General features: G+C 48.3%; 1 protein-coding gene across 2 annotated transcripts in view; it reads right to left on the bottom strand.

Moving 5' to 3' along the window:
- The window catches only part of LOC119431703 (nucleolar protein 9-like), a 63,687-nt gene that overhangs the window by 38,541 nt on the left and 6,417 nt on the right, over positions 1-18,729 (bottom strand). For both annotated transcript variants that reach the window (XM_037699183.2, XM_049670539.1), the window contains exons 3-4: positions 17,850-18,020; positions 16,068-16,239 (exon numbers count right to left, since the gene is read on the bottom strand). In XM_037699183.2, coding sequence (XP_037555111.1) covers positions 16,068-16,239; positions 17,850-18,020 — 343 coding nt within the window. The remainder of the gene's footprint in view (positions 1-16,067; positions 16,240-17,849; positions 18,021-18,729) is intronic.

Below are 18,729 nucleotides of genomic sequence, written 5' to 3'. Positions count from 1 at the left end.
TAGTCACAGTTGGGAAAACGGAACAGGCGATCTCGGACACTGAACCGCCGCCTGTCTCACAATACGGGATCGGTAGCACTGGTTGCGGTAGGTTGCAGTGCGAAGGTGCTTCAAAGTGCTCAAACCGACTAGTCATGGCAAAACGATGCCCCCCCCCCCCCCCCCCGCAGCCGGACTGTGCTCTTCAAAAGCCGTATCGTCGGCAGTACTTGATTGGACTGCGATGTCCATTGAGAAAGGCGGTGTTGCGAGCTCTTTAAGGCTCGAAGCAGGGTACGGCTGTGTCTGCGCCGAAACTGATGGCCTCCTGGGCCTCTGGTCTCCCGTGGGTCTGCCGGTGCCTCCCAGCGGCGCCTGAAAGCACTCGGCCAACGGTTGTCCTCAAGTCAGGAGCTGTGGTTCCCGTGTGGAGCACGGTGACTGCGTCGCCAACAGTAGCGCATGGGATGTCATCTCGGGCTCCAGCAGCGATGGTGCGGTGCCGGATGCCAAAGCAGAGTCCGAGACCCGCGACGGGAAAAGCAGCTCGCAACCAGGGTCCACAGCGGGGCAGGCCGCGAGCCTGTCGGTCAAAAACCTGTTCGGTGCGGCCACAACGGGGAGATGATGCTGCCCCCGAGCCACGCGGAGCCGCAGTAGTAGAAGATCGGCCGGTGCAGAAGGCCATGTCGAAGCAGGAGCGGTGGTCGCCATGCGCCCCCCACCGTCCCCAGCAGAGTCGACGGCGACACCCAGTGAGCCGTTGTCTACGGCGGGGCAGCCGGTGGCCCTCCCTGTCGAGGCGTTGCTGGGCACACCCTCCACAGGATCGGAGCGGCAGCTCTCCGGAGCGCCGGCGCAGAACTGCGCTGATCGGACTCACCGCAGGCATGAGGAAGCGGACCGAAAGCAGCCATCAGAGCTGCACTCAGACCACGACCCATGTTTGATGCCTGCGTAGTAGTCTCATGCCTTGGCGGCACCGCAAGGTCATTTCGCTACAACCAGCCATCTTTTTTGGTCTGGCCAAGCATGACGATCACCCAAGGCATTGATAGTATAAACCCAAAGGATGGCGTCATCTTGAAAGCCGCGAAACGGCGGTATTTTTACGCAAGCCGGCTGCTGGAAGTCGCAGCGCCTCATCTCCACCAGGCTGCTGTCCAGCTGCCCGAGGAACCAGGGCCGGTGTCCACGGACAGTGCGGTCGTTGTGGTAGTCGCGGCAGCCGGTTCTACCACCAAGGAAGCATGGACGGCGTACCTTGGTGGCTGAGGAGTCGAAGAAGTGCTGGGCATGATATTCTCGCCAACGGAAGCGTGGACGGCGTTCCCAGGCAGGACGGGTCCAAGACGGAGGGGCCGAAGCAGAGTCCCAGTGTGAGGTGCAACATCGCAACCGCTGATGGATGCGAAGGCGTTCGTCATAACCTCGAGCTGTTGTGTCAGCTTGGCGATGGCGTGGATGAGGTTAGCGGTGCAGTCCTGTCCTAGAGCCGCCGAGGAGGCTTGGACACCGTCCCCGGACGGTGCGGTGGTTGCTTGCGACGGTGGTAGGGCGGCCGGCTCCATAACTGAGGAAGCGTGGACGGCATCCCTTGCTGGCTGAGATTGCGATGATGTCATGGGGCTGTGATCCAGAGCACGGGAAGCGTGGACGGCGTTCCCTGGCCGCAGGAGGCACCCATGATGGCGAGGATCTATGTCCAAGGCAGCTCGGAGATCCAGGTAGTTGCTGGTGCGGCATCCATGACAAGGGAAGCATTGACGGCGTTCCCTCACCAGAAGGACCCTGGACGGCGAAATGCCGGAGGACGCAAGGCCTCCGCAGCACGGTGCTGAAGGCTGGAGCGCCTTAAGACTGGGCTTTTGTCGCCTGCGCCATTGTAATGGAATCGAGGGGACACAGAGACAGCACCCATTCCTGGGCCAGCCGTTCTATTCCGCCTTCGTCGTCTTCCCCTCCAGCACCCGCCTTGCGAGTGCCTGCAGCCAAGCTCACTTAGTCTTTACAATATATATATATATATATATATATATATATATATATATATATATATACAGTGTAGACCACTAATAACGTAAGTCGCCGGAGTTGCAAATATCTGCACTATAAGCGGTGCCACACTATAACCAAAACAACGATTTTCAAGCCCTGCACGTATGCAAAACATGTAGACCAAGCATGTAGACACGCTTTGTACTACAGCGCGGACATCGCGATTACGTTTTCGCCAGTGAGCTGGCGAAAACATAATCGCGATGTAGCCGGTGCTCTTCAAGCTCGACAGCTTTGCACCGAGTCAAAACAAAACAACTGTTCGCCGCAACCGCTGCGGAAAAAACCGTGAGCGCTATCGACACGATTATGAACGGCGACTTTGCAGTGCTGAAGGCACGCGGCCAATGCGGTGTTATGCGCGGCGGTAAACGCAAGAATACAGGCTTTAAAGACACAAATAGGCTCGAAGCGAAACATCTACTGCACTCGAAGAACAACACTCCAGTGCATCGCTTTCACTCAGTTTTACTGTCAGAGCCGAACAGCGGCTTTCTGTTGCACGAGCGACTCATGTGCGAGCTTTCAGTGGCAGATGCCATCATTCCAAAGCTGCCAAAAGCCGCAAAAAGCACGCAATTACAAAAATGCGGTCTTTGAATGCTGACAAAATGTTGCTATCTATGTAGTAAAACAAAAATGAGCGCGAATTTCCAACGCTGGCACTGCAGCCATCTGTGTAGTAGAAGAAAAACTAAGTGGATGTGCCGAGTTCGTCCAAATCGCTTTGAAAATAGTATTATTGCTGTTGTCGAGCTGAGCTCGTCTAAAGCAAAATTAACCAGGATTGCATCAACGAGCTGAGCTCGTCTAAAACACTAAGGAAGTTAAAACTGAATGCATGATCATCGCATAACCAGCTGGTAACTGCTTTCTAGCTCCAAAACTAAGCTTCTGTGAATGAATCACATCAGTTTCACATACACTGCTGAATGGAGAAAGGTAAATGCACCTTATAGCTAGTTTTCTTGCCGTCCCATTTCATTACAGCATGAAAGCACACACCAGTGCAAAAAAGTAAAGGTTCGCCACCTATTGCATACAACAGCCAGCTGACCTTTGGCTTTATATACAGGGTGTCCCAGCTATGATGCAGCACGATTTTAAAAATGAGGAACGGTGTTACGCGAAGCAAACCTAGTGCGTATTGTTTCCAGTACAGTGTGTTACGTCTCAACCTGGTCATGAGTATACCTTGGACGTTTACCACCAGCATCGCCCAGACAGCGACAGTGGTCGACACCGACGGTGAAAGCTGACAAGCGTCCCGAATCGGGAGTGCGCACCTGGATGTTGCCACGAGGCAGCGCCTTCATCAGCGTCGCCCAAACAGCGACCGCGCCCGACATTGGCCATGACGAGTTAACGGGATTAAGGCGAGAGGCCAACTTCCAGGAATTGCTACCGTGGGAGCGACAACGATCTCGGTTTCCCGGAAGACCACGCAGTGGCAGCAAAAGACGAGCGCGAGGGTATAACAGTAAAGGAGGAGTTGGGGTGAACACGACAACCCCTCTGATTGGCCGCACCAAGGTCAGCAGATTCCCCAGTCGAGTCTCCTAGGGAAGACGAAGGGATTAAAAGGGGAGACCGGAGGTGCAGTGGAGAGGAGGTCGACATGTCCTGATACGAACTGAGACATTGAATGTGCTCCTGATGGAGTGGGCTTCCGTACTCGGAGCCAGTGTAAATAATGTAAATTAAACCGTTTTCCTATTTCCTTCTACTGGATGTAATCATCGATGGGCTTGGTGATTTCTTGGCCCAAACGCCACCGAGAGCCGCACCAAACTGGTTGGCAGCAGTGAGATCAGGAAGGCAGTCCTCACGATCTGGGATCGGCGGAACCTTGGAACCTTCGCAAGCTCGAGGTAAACTGCGGACGGAAGAGCGACTTCTGTGGATCCGGGATCAGCAGAGCTCCTCTTCGTGGCTCAGGGAGGCACAACCGTCGCAGTAACGGCGTGGAGTCTTCGACGACTCGAGGAAACAGGAAAGAGGAGCAGCAGAAGGCGGCAGTCTTCACGATCTGGGATCGGCGGACCTGAGAACGTGGCTCTGGGAGACACGGCCTTCACAAGCTCGAGGTTGGGTGAGTGCTTGAGCGAATACATTTTGCCGGACGATTAGGACAGGGTTCTATCGGGCAATTAGCTGGGATTGAGCGTCACCGGGTGTGCGGTCAATACAGGGGAAATTGTAGACAGCTCTCGAAAAGCCTGGATATCACAGAGTTAAAGAAAGAGGAGCTGTTGCTGTTAGTAGCAGAGCTCTGTATGGATATAAGCCATAAGTTGAGAAAGCCTAAAATTCGTACTGCGATTGACGAAGTGGGTTTCGATGAGGACGAGCTCACGGATGCGTGAGAAAAGATATGTTGCGAGAGGAAAGAAAAGGCGGAAGAGAAGGAGAAGCAGGAAAAGAGGGAACAAGGGCAGGCAGAAATTGAGCTCCATAAAATACAACTAGAGCACGCGAGATTAGCGCGCGGGGTGGATGTGACGCCACCACAAAACAGGCGATGACATTGGTCTTTACCTGATTAATTTTGAGCGAATTTGTGAGAGGCAATAATTTCACCAGGACACATGGCCGGAGCGGTTGCTTGCGTTGTTGCCGGGAGAAGCCTCGCAAGTCGTAGCCCGACTGAGCGCAGACAAGGCAGGCGTGTACAGTGCAGTTAAGTCGAGTTTGCTCGCCAAATACAAGCTTTCCACTGAGGAATTTTGGAGGAGATTTCGTCAGGAAAGAAAGAAGCCTAATGAAAGCTTCGTTGAGTTTGCGTGTAGCCTGAAGGATAATTTTTGAGAGTGGGTGAAAGGAGCAGGGGCGGATAACGTGAGTAAGCTGTCAGATTTAATCTGCTTAGAGCAGTTTTACGAAACCTTGACGGATAACGTGCGCCTTTGGGTGAAGGACAGGCAGGAAGGCGTGTCCGTAAAGAGCGCAGCAAAGCTGGCCGATGAGTATGTGGCAAGCTGTGGCTTCAAGCCGCAGAGCAGTAACGCACAGTACTATCAAAGGCCACGGCCACAAGCTTGCCGCCAAGGGCAGCAAACCACAAAAAAGGAACGAGATGACACTAGTCGCAGTTCGGCGCACAACGAAGGCATGGCAAAAGCAGCAGAAAAGGGTCGAAAGGAACCCAGAAATCATTTGGAAGAGCTCGAATCAAGAGTTCATTTGGCATGTTATCACTGCAAGGAAACGGGTCACTTCGCCCGAAACTGCCCAAAGAAAAGGCCAGTATTCGCTTGCATAAGCAATCATCCGAGTAACCTAGATCTCTTAAAGCCAGACATGACGGATCTAGTGGTAAATGGCAAAGAGTGTAGGGTACTCAGGGACTCCGCGGCCACCATGGTTACGTCCATCCGAAGTATGTGAAAAGTGAAGACTACGTGTCCAAATGCGCGTGGATAAGGCAGGCCGTCAGCGAAGACTCAGTGTGTTTACCGATGGCAAAGGTAAAGATTGAGGGACCTTTTGGAGATATCGAGACAGTGGCAGCAGTCTCTAATGGGCTACCGGAGGGCTACCCTTACCTTTTCTCGAACAGCTCAGAGTCGCTACTAAATAAAAGGGGGTGCACACTTGCTGAAGCCCAGGTCATGGCTTTGACGAGGTCCAAAGCACGCGAGCTAGCTCAGCAGCTGCGTTACGACGAGGAACAAAGTTAAAAAAAAGGTTAATGAAACAGCTAGCTCCGGAGACTTAGTTAAGGCCGAGGAGGAAATCCTTCCGATTTCCCCGACAGAAAATCAGGAAAGGAGTAATGCTCCTCAGGAACTGCCAACTGGAGAAAAAAAAGGGCACTTGACAGGAAAAGAAAGCGATTTCCAGGGGTCTGTGTTAGCGCCGACCGCGCCTAGCTATGAGCGCATGCTAGGTGTTGACAGGGAAACGCTACGGATGGCACAGCAAAATTACCCGACGGTAGCGGTTCTGAAAAGCGGAACCAATGAAGGTGTGTCGTCGAAAAACATTTCTTTCAAAGTGAGAAACGGTCTCCTATACCGTAAGTACCGAGATAGGCGAGGGCAATCTTGCGATCAACTGGTGGTGCCGGCACCGTATCGTAGGGACTTGCTAAGCCTTTGTCATGAACACTCGTGGGCAGGACACCTAGGTATAAATAAGACAAAGAAAAGGCTCCTGCAGGAATTTTATTGGCCAGGTTGTTTCAGAGAAACGCAGGATTTTGTCCGCACTTGTGAGACTTGTCAGAAAGCAGGCAAGTCTAACGACAAATGGAAAGCACCAATGGTTAAGGTGCCCATTATTTCAGAGCCCTTCCGCAGAGTTGTTGTGGATTTGGTGGGGCCATTGCCAAAAACAAAAGCGGGAAACCGATACATTCTCACCTTATTGTGCCCTGCAACAAAGTTTCCTGAGGCAGTTGCCTTAAAAGAGGCAACTTCGGTCGAGGTAGTGGATGCACTACTTTCCATTTTTTCGGGCCTCGGTTTCCCGGCAGAAATGCAATCAGACCAGGGAACAGTTTTCATGAGCACACTCATGACAACATTTCTCGAGAAATGCGGCATCAGAATTTTGCGTAGCTCGGTCTATCATCCTCAGAGCAACAGCGTAGAGAGAGGGCACGCCGTCCTCAAGAAAGTTTTGAGAGCGGTTTGCCATGAAAGGAAGAGTGACTAGGACTGTTGCCTACCGGGCACACTTTTTGCGCTGCGCACGGTGCCACATGAGGGAACAGGGTTCGCCCCGGCGGAGCTGGTATATGGCCGAAATCTTAGAGGTCCCCTAATTTGCGAGCTATGGGAGGACGATCGCGTGCCCAAAAGTGTGGTCGAGTATGTGTTGGACCTAATGCAAAGGTTGCAAAAGTCTCATGAGATCATGAAGTGCAACCTAGAAGCAGCGCAAGACACTTCGAAGCGATATTATGACAGAAATGCTAGGAAATGATCATTTGAAACTGGCGACAAAGTGATGATCTTGCGGCCAAATCGCCAAACTAAACTGGAAGTCCACTGGGAGGGACCCGCCGAGGTTATTGATCGCATTTCAGAGGTGAATTACACCGTGAGGTTGCCTGGACGTAGACGTAAGGAATGAGTTTATCATGTAAACTTAATGAAACCCTTCTTTGAGCGAACAGCAATTGTCAGCATAGCTATGAATGTTTCAGAGGACGTTCCTCTAGAGTTACCTTGTTTTCGTGGGAAAACGGGCCCTAGTGTGGAAGAAGTAATAACACAAGCAGTTAACAAGGAGGCGTTAAGTGCAGAGAAAGTTGAAGATTTGAGGAGTCTTATTCAGGATTACGTGGATTGTTTTGGGGAGAAGCTAGGAAGGACTCATTTGACACAACATGACATTGAGCTAACAACAGAAGTGCCTTTTAAGTCAAAAGCGTACCGCCTATCACCGCGGCAGCTAGACATAATGAAGGCAGAAGTAAAAAGGATGCTTCATCTTGGTGTGATCAAGGAAGCACATAGCGAATATTGCTCCCCTCTAATGCTAGTTGAGGTACCAGGGAAAGATCCACGGCCATGCGTGGATTATCGAAAGCTAAATGCCATCCCGAAAGACCAAATCTACCCCTTGCCAAATATAGAGGAGATGGTAGAACTCGTAAGCAGAGCTACATTCATTACAACCCTAGACTTAGTGAGGGGTTACTGGCAGGTGCCCTTAAAGGGCCCCTAAACCACCTCAGATATTTTTTGAACATTTCAAGGAAACACGCGCATCGAGTTCAGAATGCAATCACGATCAACGATGCCAAACGCTGCAGCGCTACGCGCCGCGGGCGTGCCACGAAACCAAAAAAACAATGCCGTTCTCCTCCCCTCGCCTTTCGGGAACCCCAGCGGTCGTCACGACGTCAGCAGGGGAAATCTGGTGATGTCAACGGTGGAAACGATGTCCATTGGTCGAACAAGAACCTACGACTTCCGGTTTGTCTGCTAGCAGGTACGCGCGCTCCCTGCTCGTCCTCGCCGTGTTGCTCGCTTGTGCGCGCTTGCGCATCCGTATTTAAAGCCCCTATATATAGGGACTTTATCCGTATTTACAGCCCGCAACGAAAGTGCCAAATCACTCGTGTTCCAACACAGTCATGCCAGGTCTGATTAGCTGCGCGAATATAGTGCGACAGTGTTGGCCTTTCCAGACGTGCGCGCAACACTGGGTCTATAGCGGCACGCTTCGCATAACACGCGCCGGCACCGCAGCAACATCGGGTAGCCGAGAAGCGCCGAGTCCACGTCCACGTTACCGGCACGCTAACTCGCCGCACGCCGTTTGCCATTCGCGGGCCGCCGTTCGACAGCGGTTTTGCTCGCGAGCGGCGAGATTTCCTAGCCGTACGTAGAGAGGATGAGACCGGGACTCATTTGTGCGACAGCCTCACCGCCACTGATCGCTCGACGGCGCCGATATCGTCGCTAGGCCTTTTCCGGTTCCCTTCAAAGATAAAGCGGACGGTGCTTCGAAATGGATTACCGACGCTCACAAGCCGCAATATTTTCTTATCGTTGTTATCGCTCTTCGCAATAAATGTACACAAAGAAGAAAAATACGCTGATATTAGCGGCGCCGTCGGCTGCGATGCGAGCACAGCCGAGCCGGTCGTCTCCTGTCGGTAGCCGTGCACTCGGCAGCAGCCGATGTTTTCGTTGCCGGTGGCGGAGGCGCGCAGCTCTGCGGTCGTCGATTGGCCCGTTGAAGGTGCAGTGGGCGGGGCGCCGGCCGAACTAGAGTGTACTAGAATATGGTCCATTGTCTAGTACACTCTAGCCGAACTGCCGTCTACTTTGGACACCTCTCGCGCGGCAGATCAGGAGGCCGGTTCGTCGTCTGTATATGTGCCGCTAGCATGGCTAGCGTGGACGTGCCTTAACCGGAAGTAGGCAGTGTTTTGAGAAGCGCGTTGGCGATGACGTATGTCACGTGACATTTCGAGCAGCACTCGGCGAGGAGGGGAGACCAGCCGACGAGGAGAGAAGCGAAGGAAAGAGCGAAACGAGCGAGGGCCGTTTTTCGATCATCAAACGCGTGTAACTCCGCTATTACGGCACCATTTCGAAAAATTCTCGCGGCTACGTGTTCGTTGTAGACTCGTGCACAGCTGCAACACCACAACTAAATTTCGACCTCTGGGTGGTTTAGGGGCCCTTTAACAGAACGAGCCAGTCGCTACGCGGCCTTTGTAACACCTTTCGGGGTTTACCAGCCTGTTACCATGAGTTTCGGCTTGAAGAATGCGCCGTTCTGTTTTTCAAGACTGATGGATCAGGTGCTTGAAGGGCTAGAAGAATTCGCGCTGCCCTATCTGGATGATGTGGCCATGTTTTTTCTAATGATTGGGAGTCTCATTTGCAACATATCCGGACGGTGCTTGAAAGAATCAGAGGGGCGGGCTTGACTATCAAGGCCGAAAAGTGTCAGTTTGGCCAGGCCCGTGTCATGTATTTGGGGCACGTAATAGGACAGGGAAAACGTGAACCAATGAAAGCCAAAGTGGCGGCAATAGCTAACTTTCCAAGGCCAGTAACGAAAAAGGATGTGCGGTCATTTCTGGGAATGGCCGGGTATTACCAGCACTATATTCCAAACTATTCGGAGCTTGCCAGTCCGCTAACTGACAGCCTCCAGAAGCATGAAGCAGAAGTGGTCGCTTGGAGCGCTGATAGGGAAGAGGCTTTCCAGAATCTGAAAAATGCTTTGACTTCACGGCCTGTGCTTGTCTCGCCCGACTTTCGCCGCGAATTCATTCTCCAATGTCAGACTAATTCAAACTTTTGTTCTCAGCCGGATCGTCTACGTAGCGATTCTTAGACCTTAAAACTGAAGAAAAGAAAAGAATCAACGTCATGATCAGGAAAACCTACAAGCAAGTTCTGGGGATTCCGGTCTCCACTTCGAATGAACGTTTTGAAGCGCTGGGCTCCATAACACCATAGAAGAATTGATAGAAGCTCACAGAACTGCCCAAATGGAGAGGCTCTCCAAAAGTCAAACCGGGAGACATATTCTGGAATCACTGCGCATCAACTATGAACCCAGAACTGACATCAAAACAGATATACCTGCGGACATTAGGAGACACCTATATATCCCCCCGTTACCCAAACACATGCATCCTTCGCACAACGAAGAACGAAGAAAAGAAAGAGCCAAAGCATTAGGAAGGTTTGATAATTCTAAAGATGTGCTTTATGTAGACGCAGCCGACTACGAACATCAAGATGCCATGGCAGTGGCAGTAGTCAATAATCAAGGACATGCAATTGCGTCAGCCACAATCCTAACAACAACGCCAGAGGTAGGAGAAGAGGTCGCCATTGCACTAGCAATGACATCTTCTCCCAAATATAAAATTATAATAAGTGATTTCAAGACCGCCATATTAAATTACACTAAAGGACGCATCTCGCCAAAGGCGCAAAAAATCCTCCAGGCTGGTTTCCACGGAGACCGAGCTAGGGGAATACAAATCATCTGGGCACCAGCCCACTCTGGCCTGCCAGGCAACATGAATGCGCATGACGCGGCTCGAGGTTTCGCAGACCGAGACGACGTCACCAACACCAACACGAACGCATTCGCAATCCGCCGGTCGGGCAGAGATAGGCTGGTTTCCTTTAGGGAAATCATTGATCATTACAGACTAGCCAGGGCTAGATATTCGGCAGCACATTGTTCATTAAACAAGTGGCAATCAGTGGCTTGGCGGCTAATACAAACCAACACTTTCCCCAACCCCATTGCCTTCAGTCACTATCACCCAGATGTATACACAGACATATGTAAGCATTGTAACAACCAAGCAGATCTTCAACACATAATCTGGGCATGCCCAAAGAAACAATACAACAATAACTGTTCAAAACCACAACAACCCAGTTTAATAATAAGAAATGAGGAGCAATGGGAGACCGTGTTGCTCAGCTTGGACCCGGATGTTCAAGCAAGAGTAGTCCAAATGGCTAAGGACGCCGCCGCGGCTCAGGGGCTGCCGGCGGCCGTCTAAAGGGGGGACGGGGGAGGCTTCTAGTCATTACCCCCTCCTCTAACCACATTTTGGACAAAATAAAGTTATTTCTCTCTCTCTCTCTCTCTCCAGTGTGACGCCAGCAACCGTGGTCTAGGTGTCGTCCTTGCCCAACTTAACGAAAGCAGTGAAGAGCACCCTGTGCTCTATCTTAGCCGAAAACTGGCACCGCGAGAAGAGGCGTTCAGCACCTCTGAGAAAGAGTGTCTGTGTATTGTATAGGCCATTCAAAAGCTAGGATGCTATATTCAAGGCACGAAATTTACGGTCGAGAGCGATCATTGCCCTCTTGCCTGGCTGAAGCAAATGCCGGGAAAAAACATGAGACTGCTGAGATGGAGTCTCATTCTGCAGGAATACAACTTCGAAGTCAAGTATAGGAAAGGGAGCCAGAATAAGAATGCAGACGGTTTGAGTCGGGGATTCTAAACAACAATACGGTAAGAAAAAAAAAAGGGGGTGTTTGTACATATCGTTATCGACGTTATTAACAAAGGCAACTAACTTTTGTCTTGCCGAGGGCTGACCACGATAGAAATGGAGAGAGACAGAGAGAGGGGTAAAATTTTGCAAAGCGATGCGGGGATCATAGCGTCCGGTACGTGTGTCGCTTGGGCACGCCGACCAGTGTGTGTGTGTGTGTGCTTGCGTTTGCCTAAGAAGAAGGCCGCAACAAGCGAGTGCTGGGACCACCAGCTGTAACAGGTCGTCGGCCATCACCGCGAAAGGGAACCTCGATGCTTCGGGCAACCTGACAGCTGGTCACCCTCAGGTCGAATCTCTTGGCGGCGGGGAAGTCTGTTACGTCTCAACCTGGTCATGAGTATACCTTGGACGTTTACCACGTGGCCGCCCCTTTCATCAGTGTCGCCCAGATGACGACAGTGGTCGACACCGACGGTGAAAGCTGACAAGTGTCCCGAATCGGGAGTGCGCACCTGGATGTTGCCACGAGGCAGCGCCTTCATCAGCGTCGCCCAAACGGCGACCGCGCCCGACATTGGCCATGACGAGTTAACGGGATCAAGGCGAGAGGCCAACTTCCAGGAATTGCTACCGTGGGAGCGACAACGATCTCGGTTTCCTGGAAGACCACGCAGTGGCAGCAAAAGACGAGCGCGAGGGTATAACAGTAAAGGAGGAGTTGGGGTGAACACGACAACCCCTCTGATTGGCCGCAACAAGGTCAGCAGATTGCCCAGTCGAGTCTCCTAGGGAAGATGAAGGGATAAAAAGGGGAGACCGGTGGTGCAGTGGAGAGGGGGTCGACGTGAAGTGATACGAACTGAGACGTTGAATGTGCTCCTGATGGAGTGGGCTTCCGTACTCGGAGCCAGTGTAAATAATGTAAATTAAACCGTTTTCCTATTTCCTTCTACTGGATGTACTCATCGATGGGCTTGGTGATTTCTTGGCCCAAACGCCACCGAGAGCTGCAACAAGTGGAGTAGCCGCCAGTAATATTTTTGTTACTGAGATTTAATTATCTAATTGTAATTAATTATCTAACTCGAGAAGTACTGCCCTAATTATCAAAGTGTCAATGAGAAAATTGTAGAGCAACATGAAAAACTACCGATACAGCTTTCTGTTGCTCAGTACATGCTACATAAATGTGTCTTTGGGAGCATGAAAAAAGCCCGCGAATACACGCAAAGTGCCTCGAGTGACCAGATGCGCGGCAATTCTGCGTGTATTCGCGGGCTCCTTTCATGCTCGGAAAAACACTTTTATGCAACACGTACTGAACAACAGAAAGCTGTATCGGCAGTTTTTCATGTTGCTGTACAATTTTCTCATTGACACTTTGATAATTCGGGCAGTACTTCTCGAGTTATATAATTAATTACAATTAGCTAATTAAATTTCAGTAACAAAAAAATTACTGGCGGCTAGTCCACTATACTGGAAGCAATACGCACTAGGTTTGCTTCGCGTAACGCCGTTCCTCTTTTTTTTAAATCGTGCTGCGTGATAGCTGGCACACCCTGTGTATATATATACAGGGTGTTTCAGCGAACACTTTCAAAGATTCTTAAAGGTTGCTTGCGGCAGATAGCACAATTCCAGTTCATGAGCTGGTCTACTCGAAGAGGCGGACATTACTTCCACAAGAAATTGAAATGCATAATCGAATAATTAACAGAAATTGACTAATTAGGTTTTTGAATTGACTAATGGCCTATATTGCAATTTACAAATTGTAGCCATGGAGTTCACAAGGCGGATCCATTTGGAACGAATTCTCGGGATGACACCAGTTTCAAGATGTTAATTCCCGAACTTTGTGGAGAAATGCATTGGCGTTCCAGTTAGGTTCTTAACAAAACGTCGCTTTTTGCATAGAAACACAAAATTAACTGGAACGCCAATGCATTTCTCCGCAAAGTTCGGGAATTAATATCTCGAAACTGGTGTCATCCTGAGAATTAATTCTAAGTGGATCCGCCTTGTGAACTCCATGGCTACAATTTGTAAATTGCAATATAGGCCATCAGGTAATTAGTTAAAAACCTAATTAGTGAATTTCTGTTAATTAGTCGAATATGCATTTCAAGTTTTTGTGCAAGTAATGTCTGCCTCTTCGAGTAGACCAGCTCATTAACTAGAATTGGGCTACCTGCCACAGGCAACCTTAAATAAATTTTGAAAGTGTTCGCTGAAACACCCTGTGTGTATGCATGTATATATATATATATATATATATATATATATATATATATATATATATATGCAGGCAAGCAAAATAAAATAAGATCACCATGATGGGCAGTAACTGACAGATACATGTTGCCATATGACTTTGCAATGAGACATGAACATGCCAACAATGAAGTCACACTCAGTGGACAAGCTGTTTGTAATGCAACACAGGCCATCACAGTCACTCCAGTGACAATTAAGAAATTGCACAGCCAATCTTACTGGTTGTCTGTAGTTTTGGCTATGTCACATTTTTCAGCTGACTGGGTTAACATATGGAGAAGTACAGCAACAACACTATCTTCTTCAAGTCTGCCAGTCTACAAATTCTTTGGATCGTCATTTTGATCATATGTCATGCAAAAGTGGGGTTGACGAAACAGTCTTTCCCAGCCCACTAGAAAAATAGGTATTAAAACTTGGGTGCCGAGTGTTTTTCCAAAGTGCAACAAATTTAATTTCTGTCCAAATTCCACATCAGCAGGCTTCAAATTCAATCGCCATTTATTGACAGCATGTTGCTAAACATTTTACAGTTTCTTCATCTGAAAATTTAGATAAGAATTAAGGCATGCTAACTGATGATTTTAATTGGGATAAGTGTTTCTTGGGCAACATGCCAACATGGTTTTTTAATTGTCGCCACTGTACCTTAAAGACACCTCGTAAACTTTTAATTGTCATCATCATCATCATCAGCCTATATTTTATGTCCACTGCAGGACGAAGGCCTCTCCCTGCGATCTCCAATTACCCCTGTCTTGCGCTAGCGTATTCCAACTTGCGCCTGCAAATTTCCTAACTTCATCATCCCATATGGTTTTCTGCCGACCTCGACTGCGCTTCCCTTCTCTTGGTATCCATTCTGTAACCCTAATGGTCCACCGGTTATCCATCCTACGCATTACATGGCCTGCCCAGCTCCATTTCTTCCGCTTAATGTCAACTAGAATGTTGGCTATCCCCGTTTGTTCTCTGATCCACACCGCTCTCTTCCTGTCTCTTAACGTTAGTCCTAAGATTTTTCAGTTCCATCGCTCTTTGTGCGGTCCTTAACTTGTTCTCGAGCTTTGTTAACCTCCAAGTTTCTGCCCCATATGTTAGCACCGGTAGAATGCAATGATTGTACACTTTTCTCTTCAACGACAGTGGTAAGCTCCCAGTCAGGATTTGGTAATGCCTGCCGTATGCACTCCAACCTAATTTTATTCTTCTGTAAATTTCTTTCTCATAATCAGGGTCCCCTGTGAGTAATTGACCTAGATCACCAGTTCTTCTAACCTCACTAAGGCCAATAATATCCCAGGAAATGTCTGATAATTCTTCAAATAGTCCTGCTAAGCTAGCCTCACTCGAGAGGGTGCGCGTGTTGAACGTTGCCAGGTTCAGTTTCCATTGACGGCCTGTCTTGACCCAGAGATTCTTAGCAACCTCTGCCACGTAGCAGGTCTGACCGCAGCCTTGGTCAGGTGCTCCGCAGCCACTGGGAACTGAGGGCCATGGGTTAATTGTCAGAGTCATGAGGGAGGTAGTGGCCGAATACTGCACCAGGGAGGCCAATTCCTGTTCTGGTGAGTGAGTGACTTTGATGAAGCTTAGTGGGCCTTCCTAGTTTGGTTGCACCTGAACTAGTATAGCCCCACTAGCTCTCGGCGATATATTTTTTTTTTTTCTTGCCGGTGTCAGGCACCACTCCATGCCTGAAAATGTGGTGGACTGGAGTAGGATTCGAACTTACGACCTTCAGATTTGAAGCCGGGTATTCTACCTCTGCTCCACGCCACCACTGTCATCACTGTACCTTAAAGACACCTCGTAAACAACACCCAAATCAGAGTTCATAAGAAGTTCTTGAATTTCACATCATTAAATAAAACATGCGGATTCTTGAATTTCTGCATCATTAAATACATGCTGGCTTTTTGTACTGGTCCGCCATGTCAAAAAACAAAAGATGCAAGCAATATTGACTGTCGATAAGCTTTGTCACATGATCTGTTACACTAAAACAAAACCTAACATTTTTAAGTTTAACAAACTTCCGATAGAAGGCACAACCAGTCTACGGATGTTTCAATGTTTAACATTCATGAATTATCTCACATGCAGCCTGGACTGCGCATCAGCTGTCAGACGAGTATACTTGGGCAGAACACTTAAAGGGTTAATACTATGCCTTCGCTAATGGTTTCATTTAATTCAACAGTTGTTCCAAATAAGTGAAACCAATGAAAGTAGGAAAAGAGTCCAAGTAGTTTGTTCCTAAATGTCCGGATATTGGAGATATAAAAAGTCAGCATACCTGTTCTCCGTCTCTTTTTGCTGGTTTGGTGTCGTGAAAGATGTCGCTCCACATAACATCCTCCCAAAACTTGAACAATGCTCCGAATTACATGAGCAGGCATCCCGTTGAAGAGAAACTCTTTAATATTTTCTAAGCAGAAGCGTCCTATCGCAAGTACCCAAGATACAACCTGAAAACAGTAAAAATGGCAATATTACCTAAAGTTTATACTCAGAAAGTACATGTAGAAATGAATTCACTATGCGGTCAAGGTCAGAGTGCTGCTGAAAGACATATGGGTCAAAACAGGGAAGCAAATGATCAGGATGGGATTCTTCCTCGCGAGGTTCAAAAAACAGGCAGACTATGACTTCCTTAAGTTGTACTCAAAGTCTACCTGGTTGGAGAAGGGCCAAGTCTAATCTTTAAAAGCCTTTCTGCCACAGAGTTGACACAATGGTCACAGAACAAGAACAATTATATTATGAGGAGGGTCACTTATTACTGCCAAGAAAAAATAAAAATACCTAGTTTTCAATGCCTGCAACACCACGGCAGTGTGTATTTTTTGGAGGAGCTCCTCTAAAACTCCTGCTTGCCTTTAAATTTCAGTCTCTTGTGACCTTCCACCTTGGATCACAATGGATGCTATGACACCACTGAAAATGGGAGTTACAGCTGGCAGAATGTGTTTGCACATGGCTAGGTGAGTGTTGCAGCTATATTGCATGTGCTGATGATGATGATGTGCTGTGCTGGGAATGACAGCATTTTTCCAAAAATGAAAGGAGAGGGATATCGGGCGGAGCCAAGAAACAGCTGTGTTGGTAAAAGGCATTACAGAGCCACTTTAAGCTTCGAAACTGTGCAAATAAATCCGCTGGGGAGCCATAGAAGCTGCACTGTCATCACAGCTGGATGTTGTATTATTAGCCCAGAGCTGTCAACCTCCAAAGTCAGTTTTCTCCTAACTTGAATAAACAATTCTCTAGATTTCCCAACATTTTGGAAGCTGCAATTGCTCAGTTTGTCAATATGGTTTCTGTAAACATAAATTCTTCTGTTATGTAAGTAGACTGAAAAGCTTATGTTTAAATTTATTTGTAAGCTTGATTTTAAACGTTAAATAAAAATTTTCTGGACTCAAGCTGAAATGATGTCCTAGTGCAAGTTGTTAGGCCAAGAACACAGCCTTGCTTGAAGCCCCATATTCACAGAAGAACACGTTGACAAATTTATTCTTTTCTGTACATGCAAAACAAGATTTACATGGCACTTTTTTGGAATTGTACGAAAGATGGGCGCCTGACATCCCTTAGAGAATGTAACAATGTCAAAGCCATGTGCAACTTCATGACACCGACATAAAGGCTGTGGAATAAATTTTTCTTGTATGCCATGTACTTAGCGGTACATGTACATAACTGACGGCGTCACCCATCAGGCATCGTTTGCAATGAGGGAACTCGTCACAAGTCGAATGTATTGTAAATGCTATAAGCTGTATGAGTCAGGTCTCAGTTGCGACTGACTTACTCATCGGGCATTGTCTGTGATGAGGGCACTGCTACGCTACAGTGGGCAACCCATGAATCACCTAGATTCTGAGAATACCTAAGGCTCCAATAACTGTTTGCCATCTCATGTAAATGTGTCGCACCGTAACAGTATGTAATACTAATCTGGGATAAGCCCCAATACCTAAGTGCAAATGAGAACAAGGCCTGGTAGTCAATAAATTTGAATAAATTCTGCAGCTCTCATTACAATACATGTAGCACATTTGCATAATGAGCATACCTTGTCATGACAGCTTGTCAGCCTCTTCATATGTGAACTGTCAATGTCCTGCAAGTTGTCTTGAGAAGTACCCAAGCATTTCTTGTCTTCTACAGCCCTGTTCTTTGCAGTATTATTACCACGTCTACTGATCACTTCAGTATACTCGCACTCCTCCTCAAATGCAGTGTACTGTAAGGTAAAACATTAAATAAGTCACGTTATTAGGAAACAAGCAAACAATTCAAGTTGACTGCACAGGAGAAAGGTCATCACTACACTTCCTTGCCATTTGAGGTTATAACCGCATTGCATATGCGGGTATGAGCCAGGGATATGTGGGTATGAGCCAGGGACAAGAAAGAAAGAAAGAAAGGAAGGAAGGAAGGATGAAAAAGTAGGTGCGGGGATAGCTGCACCGGTGCCGGATCACGTGACGCGCGCGACCAATCAGCCCCCCCCCCCCCCCCTACTGACTTTTTTTTAATTTACTTTCAGGATCTTTGATACCCAAGGTACAAACTACAATTCCATATGGTAACTCATTCTCCAGGCAGTATTTTATCTTTAAATAACGGCTTGGCAAAATATACCATGTAAAGGTATGCAACAGCCCTAATTCATTTAGCCATAGCATTTTTTACTCTGCTGGCCATATACTGATACTCAACTTCTGAATGTGAACATTGCATGACATACCAGTGCGTCAATATAAATCTTTTTGGCCAATTATATACAATTCCGGTCTACCACTCCACTGGAGTGACCAACTATGATAATAAATAACCTAGGTGGTGCACTGCTGAGGCCAGTATGATGAATGAAAAGGAATAGAGTGGGAATAGAATCCCTACGTTATTCTGGCGCTGCTCATGCCACATGTACACCTGCCCACACAATT

Source organism: Dermacentor silvarum, chromosome 1 (assembly GCF_013339745.2).
Source record: "Dermacentor silvarum isolate Dsil-2018 chromosome 1, BIME_Dsil_1.4, whole genome shotgun sequence".
NCBI classification, from domain to species: domain Eukaryota; kingdom Metazoa; phylum Arthropoda; class Arachnida; order Ixodida; family Ixodidae; genus Dermacentor; species Dermacentor silvarum.
This window is presented reverse-complemented; position numbering and strand designations above follow the sequence as displayed.